Below are 7,570 nucleotides of genomic sequence, written 5' to 3' on the forward strand. Positions count from 1 at the left end.
CCCGAGCTAGCCTCCGAGCTAGCACTTGTCCCCGAGCTAGCCTCCGAGCTAGCACTTGTCCCCGAGCTAGCCTCCGAGCTAGCACTTGTCACCGAGCTAGCGTCCGAGCTAGCACTTGTCCCCGAGCTAGCACTTGTCCCCGAGCTAGCCTCCGAGCTAGCACTTGTCTCCGAACTAGCCTCCGAGCTAGCACTTGTCCCCGAGCTAGCCTCCGAGCTAGCACTTGTCCCCGAGCTAGCCTCCGAGCTAGCACCTGTCCCCGAGCTAGCCTCCGAGCTAGCACCAGCTTCCAGGCTGACCCATGCGTCTCCGCCAGCTTCCAGGCTGGCCTCGACCTCTGCCCCGCAGCCAGCAGCACCGACATCAGCACCTTGGCCTGCTCCGCCGACTTCAGCACCTCGGCCTGCTCCGCCGACTTCAGCACCTCGGCCTGCTCCGCCGACTTCAGCACCTCGGCCTGCCCCGCCGACTTCAGCACCTCGGCCTGCTCCTCAGCTGCCCTTCTCGTCTCCGGCTTTGACATCCGCTGCTTCCACGCTGATGACTACTTCCGCTGCTGCTTCCACGCCGATGACTACTTCCGCTGCTGCTTCCACGCCGATGACTACTTCCGCTGCTTCTTCCACGCCGATGGCTACTTCTGCTGCTGCTTCCACGCCTCAGACGTCTCCTCCTCGTTTCCGGCGAGACGCACCATTGCGCTACTCGCGTCTGCCTTCCCGACGGCCAAGATGGTGGCCGTTCCTTGGTCGACCGCCTCGCCGGCCTCAGCGGTGTTCTACTCGCCGCCGCCACCAGACTCGTCCTCGGTGGATTCGGGGACATTTGGGTCGGCGACCCACCACCAATTCACCCCTCCGCCCTCCCTTAACTTTTTTTTTCCTGTGCCTTTTGTGGTACGACCTGTAGGACATCTGGGAGCTGTCCATAAGGAGAGGGGTACTGTTACGGCTCAGGCTCCTGCCAACGCCGCTCATCCGTCTGTGCGCACCTCGGGACACGCCCACGGGTGCGCACATCTAGGGACGCGCCATGCGCGTCCCCGCCCTGCAGCAGCCACCAGCTGCAATCACTCACCGGCAATCTGCACACCTGGAACTGATGAGGGCGAGCTGGTTAAAAGACCAGTGGACCCTAAGATCGGCGCGGGAACTTAGTTTTCTCATGGTGTACCGTAAGCAACAAGCTTTATGCTCTATTCGTGTTTCCGCTCCATGCCTTGATTTGTCCCTTGTCTTCTCCCGTGTCCCCGCAGTACCCTTCGTCGCCTGGAAAGTGAGCTGTGCGTCTCATTTTTCCTTGGATCTCCCTCTGGACTCTGACTGCCTCCTTCGTTCCTCGACCTCTTGCTCACCCCTGGATTCTGACGTCTCTTTCTGGCCCCTGATCATCTGCCTGCCCCCTGGACTTCCTCGTATCTCGTTCAACACTTTGGTAACACTCACTTCAGTTAAATTCTACACATAGTCTTACACCATTCCCTTTTTGGATATAGTTCACACTCCATTTTCTTAGTTTATTAAATTAGTATTGTTATATATATATATATATATATATATATATATATATATATATATATATATATAATAAATAATTGTACATACTGCCCCCTGGTGTCTGAGCCGTCACCTCCCCTTTAGTCTAAACATAACACTCTGCCCCTCTCTTCATCCGAGTGTCCAAAACATGAGGCCGCAAATCCGATGACACAACTACAAAGTTGATCATGGAACTGCGGCCGAGGGTGTCCTGGTGCCAAGTGCACATATGGACACCCTTATGTTTGGACATGGTGTTTGTTATGGACAATCTGTGACGAGCACAAATGTCCAATAACAAAACACCACTCGGGTTCAGATCCGGGCGGCCATTCTTCTCAATCACGCATCTCCAGGTTTCACTGTCGTTGCCAACATGAGTGTTGAAGTCCCCCAGTAGGACAAGGGAATCACCCGGGGGAGCACTTTCCAGTACTCCCTTGAGTGTATCCAAAAAGGGTGGGTACTCTGAACTGCTGTTTGGTGTGCGTAAGCACAAACAACAGTCAGGACCCGTCCTCCCACCCGAAGGCGTAGGGAAGCTACCATCTCGTCCACTGGGTTGAACTCCAACGTGCAGGCTTTGAGCCGGGGGGCAACAAGAATGTTACCCCAGCCCGTCTCCTCTCACTGCGTGCAACGCCCATGTGGAAGAGAGTCCAGCCCCTCTCGAGAGAACTGGTTCTAGAGCCTTTGCTGTGCGTCGTAGTGAGTCCGACTATATCTAGCCGGAACTTCTCCACCTGGCGCACTAGCTCAGGCTCCTTCCCCCTAGCGAGGTGACATTCCATAGTTGCCAGAATTTTGGTTACATTTTAAATTTAAATTTACATTGGTTTTTACAACATTATAATGTTAATGGCAAAACAGTACAAATTCTTTTTTTATTCTGGCAACTTAGCTGCCAGTTTTTCTACCGTAAAAACTAGGGATGTCCGATAATGGCTTTTTGCCGATATCCGATATTCCGATATTGTCCAACTCTTTAATTATATATCAACCGATATATACAGTCGTGGAATTAACACATTATTATGCCTAATTTGGACAACCAGGTATGGTGAAAATAAGGTAATTTTAAAAAAAAATTATAAAATAAAATAAGATTAATTAATTAATTTTTCTTGAATAAAAAAGAAAGTAAAACAATATAAAAACAGTTACATTGAAACTAGTAATTAATAAAAATTAGTAAAATTAACTGTTAAAGGTTAGTACTATTAGTGGACCAGCAGCACGCACAATCATGTGTGCTTACGAATTGTATCCCTTGCAGACTGTATTGATATACAAACCCCGTTTCCATATGAGTTGGGAAATTGTGTTGGATGTAAATATAAACGGAATACAATGATTTGCAAATCCTTTTCAACCCATATTCAATTGAATGCACTACAAAGACAACATATTTGATGTTCAAACTCATAAACTTGATTTTTTTTTTGCAAATAATAATTAACTTAGAATTTCATGGCTGCAACTCATGCCAAAGTAGTTGGGAAAGGGCATGTTCACCACTGTGTTACATGGCCTTTCCTTTTAACAACACTCAGTAAACGTTTGGGAACTGAGGAGACACATTTTTTTAAGCTTCTCAGGTGGAATTCTTTCCCATTCTTGCTTGATGTACAGCTTAAGTTGTTCAACAGTCTGGGGGTCTCCGTTGTGGTATTTTAGGCTTCATAATGTGCCACACATTTTCAATGGGAGACAGGTCTGGACTACAGGCAGGCCAGTCTAGTACCCGCACTCTTTTACAATGAAGCCACGTTGATGTAACACGTGGCTTGGCATTGTCTTGCTGAAATAAGCAGGGGCGTCTATGGTACCGTTGCTTGGATGGCAACATATGTTGCTCCAAAACCTGTATGTACCTTTCAGCATTAATGCCGCCTTCACAGATGTGTAAGTTACCCATGTCTTGGGCACTAATACACCCCCATACCATCACAGATGCTGGCTTTTCAACTTTGCGCCTATAACAATCCGGATGGTTCTTTTCCTCTTTGGTCCGGAGGACACGACGTCCACAGTTTCCAAAAACAATTTGAAATGTGGACTCGTCAGACCACAGAACACTTTTCCACTTTGTATCAGTCCATCTTAGATGAGCTCAGGCCCAGCGAAGCCGACGGCGTTTCTGGGTGTTGTTGATAAACGGTTTTCGCCTAGCATAGGAGAGTTTTAACTTGCACTTACAGATGTAGCGACCAACTGTAGCTACTGACAGTGGGTTTCTGAAGTGTTCCTGAGCCCATGTGGTGATATCCTTTACACACTGATGTTGCTTGTTGATGCAGTACAGCCTGAGGGATCGAAGGTCACAGGCGTAGCTGCTTACGTGCAGTGATTTCTCCAGATTCTCTGAACCCTTTGATGATATTACGGACCGTAGATGGTGAAATCCCTAAATTCCTTGCAATAGCTGGTTGAGAAAGGTTTTTCTTAAACTGTTCAACAATTTGCTCACGCATTTGTTGACAAAGTGGTGACCCTCACCCCATCCTTGTTTGTGAATGACTGAGCATTTCATGGAATCTACTTTTATACCCAATCATGGCACCCACCTGTTCCCAATTTGCATGCACACCTGTGGGATGTTCCAAATAAGTGTTTGATGAGCATTCCTCAATGTTGTCAGTATTTATTGCCACCTTTCCCAACTTCTTTGTCACGTGTTGCTGGCATCAAATTCTAAAATTAATGATTATTTGCAAAAAAAAAAATGTTTATCAGTTTGAACATCAAATATGTTGTCTTTGTAGCATATTCAACTGAATATGGGTTGAAAAGGATTTGCAAATCATTGTATTCCGTTTATATTTACATCTAACACAATTTCCTAACTCATATGGAAACGGGGTTTGTATATTGACATATAATGTAGGAACCAGAATATTAATAACAGAAAGAAACAACCCTTTTGTGTGAATGAGTGTGAATGAGTATGGGGGAGGAAGGTTTTTTGGGTTGGTGCACTAATTGTAAGTGTATCTTGTGTTTTACAGTCCTTTGAGACTTTTGTGATTTAGGGCTATATAAATAAACATTGATTGATTGATTGATTGATTTTTATGTTGATTTCATTAAAAAAATAAAAAATAAAAAAACGATAATAAAAAAAATGATACCGATAATTTCCGATATTACATTTTAACGCATTTATCGGCAGATAATATCGGCAGGCCGATATTATCGGACATCTCTAGTAAAAATAAATGTACCGTCTTAACAACCGTAGATTTTACAGTCAAAAACTGGCAGCTCAATCAACAAAATTTTAACGCAAAAAACTGTAGTAGTTTTTTCAATTCACAATAATATGCTGTAAAGAACAACGTAAAATGTATTGTCATGTTTATGAATTTCATGGCTAGTTTGCTGTAAAGATAAGTATTTTTATTTAGACAAAAATATTTGGAAAGTACATACTGGAGTATTTGTTGCAATAATGGATATTTTAAAGTTTAAAAGGCATGCAATTTCAAGCAGTACATATATTTTTTCTGTCAAAATGAAAAAAATCCATTACCTTTACTGAGAAAATATTAAATACTTTATTGACACAAATCATTCCAGATAAAATGATGTCTCGAGCCAGATCTGTCCCCAGGGCCTTGAGTTTGACACCTGTGCTTTAAATGAACAAAACATGTAAATATTACATGTTCTCATGAATATGCCTGTTACTATATTGCATATATACTTACAGCATATATATATATATATATATATATATATATATATATATATATATATATATATATATATATATATATATATATATATATGTATATATGTATATATATATATATATATGCATATATACATATATATACAGTATATTAGAGCACTTTATAGGTGGAATAGACCATTGTTAGCTGACTTTTGCTAGTGTTTATTTACAAGTTTGAATGCATAAAAAAAAGGAAAAACATGTGTATGCTTGTCTCACGTAAGGATTGTAAATGAGACATTATTTAAAAAAAATAGTGCAGTTCCCATTTAATAACTATTTATGTAAACTTTGATAATTAATTATTATTTGTAATAGCGTGAACACAGGAAGTGAACAAACCTGTTAGTAATCGCTGTGAAATGTAAAACCATATCAATCAAAGTTTACTTACATAGCCCTTAATCACACATGTCTCAAGGGCTGAACAAGCCGCAACGACGTCCTCGGCTCAGATCTCACATCAGGGCAAGAAAAAACTAAACTCAATCAGAACATTGTGAAACCCTGGAAGGGACCGCAGATGTGGGGACCCACCCTTGAGTGACCAGTGCAATTGATGCCAAGTGGATATGATTAATAACATGACAGTCAAAATAGGTAGAAAAAAATAAACTTTTCATTTTCCTACTCCATTTCGGAATGTTGAAGTGTGAAACTGTAAATATGTTATGTGCCTCATTGTAACCTTGTAGTATGTTCGAAAAAAAATAAAACCATAACCATTTTTCAAATCCTCTTTTTCTAGTGGCCTTGTCCCTACAGACTCCTGGCAGAGACACCCACCATGAAACAATACAGCAATTCACAGCTTCCTGACCTGATTCCATTTGTCCTGCCGTCCACATGTAGCGTGGTTTGTTTTGGCAGCCCCGAGTGGCGTGTTGGTGACATTGAGTCACATCAGGCTCTCGACTCCGCCCTGAAACCCCACCATCCCAGACCCCATCAGTGCATCCTCAACCCGCTTTCTGCTGACGGTGCTAACTCCCCATGACATAATGCCATTCCAGAGGGATCGTGGCTAAAGCCTCTCTTTCTAGTTCTTAGATATATAAAGAGGTAGCTGTTGAGCAAGTTGATCCATTCGCTGTTTTCATCAACGCTCTGACCTCCACCTCTTTGTCTGCTGGACTCTAAGCTGAACAGCCACATTTAAATACCAGAGTCAAACCAAGCTGTGCCAGACTAAAACCTCTCAACAGTCACTATGGATATTGCCATCCAGCATCCCTGGTTCAGACGCGCTCTGGGTTCGGTCTACCCAGCTCGACTTTTCGATCAGTTCTTTGGAGAGGGGATGTTTGATTATGACCTCTTCCCTTACACTGCCTCCACTATAAGCCCTTATTACAGACAGTCCCTGTTCCGGAGCTTTCTGGATTCTTCTAACTCTGGAACATCAGAGGTAACAACTGGGCTTAAAGTGTGTAACACGGATGCAATTATTCATTATATCCTGACTCATACATCCTCCAGGTAAGGTCCGACAAGGATAAGTTCACAGTTTACCTGGACGTTAAACACTTCTCCCCTGATGACCTGAGTGTGAAGGTTACAGATGACTATGTAGAGATCCAGGGCAAGCATGGAGAGAGACAGGTGAGTCCTATAAACATTTTTTTTAGAATGTCTAATGATGCAGTTTTAACTTGTCTCTGTTGCAGGATGACCATGGTTACATTTCCCGTGAGTTTCACCGACGCTACCGCCTCCCTTCCAGTGTGGACCAATCAGCCATTACCTGCACGCTGTCCGCAGACGGCCTGCTGACGCTGACAGGGCCGAAGCATGGCGGAGGGAGCGAATCTGGCCGTAGTGAGCGCAACATCCCGGTCACCCGTGATGACAAGCCCAATGTTGCTGCCTCCTCCTAAAAGCTTGAGTGGTGGGTGTCGAGCAAAATGGATGACAGCATCCATACTCCTCCTTTCTCCATCCCCTTACAAGGACTCCCGAGTCCTCCTTGCTTGACTCTTGCCCCCCATAGATTGTTTTAGCATAATCTCATAGAGCATCACTAGTGAGTTTTAACAACCATGTTCCTGTGAGAATGTTTCGGTCATCTGGCCAAATTTTAACTACTGATTAATGGTAAAATGTTACACTTGTTACAGATTTTCCATCTGCAAAATTGTCTAAACCTGACTGCTTCCATTACTGCAATCACCATGAAACTTCTCTCAAGTCTCCAATATATTCTGTTATAGTCTATGCATTGTTCACTGGATACCCTTATACTGAGAAGTCCATGCTCAAGAAAAAAAATAAAGCTGCACTTAGCTGCAATTAACAA

At 43.6% G+C, this 7,570-nt stretch overlaps 1 protein-coding gene across 1 annotated transcript; it reads left to right on the forward strand.

Annotated features, from left to right (window-relative positions):
- Positions 1–6,350: 6,350 nt before the first annotated feature.
- Positions 6,351–7,570, forward strand: cryaa (crystallin, alpha A). The gene is made up of 3 exons (XM_061977502.1): positions 6,351–6,682; positions 6,754–6,876; positions 6,942–7,570. The coding sequence occupies exons 1-3, from the start codon at positions 6,485–6,487 to the stop codon at positions 7,149–7,151; spliced, it is 531 nt and encodes a 176-aa protein (XP_061833486.1). The 5' UTR covers positions 6,351–6,484; the 3' UTR covers positions 7,152–7,570.

The sequence above is a fragment of the Nerophis lumbriciformis genome, linkage group LG01 (assembly GCF_033978685.3).
Source record: "Nerophis lumbriciformis linkage group LG01, RoL_Nlum_v2.1, whole genome shotgun sequence".
Classification (NCBI taxonomy): domain Eukaryota; kingdom Metazoa; phylum Chordata; class Actinopteri; order Syngnathiformes; family Syngnathidae; genus Nerophis; species Nerophis lumbriciformis.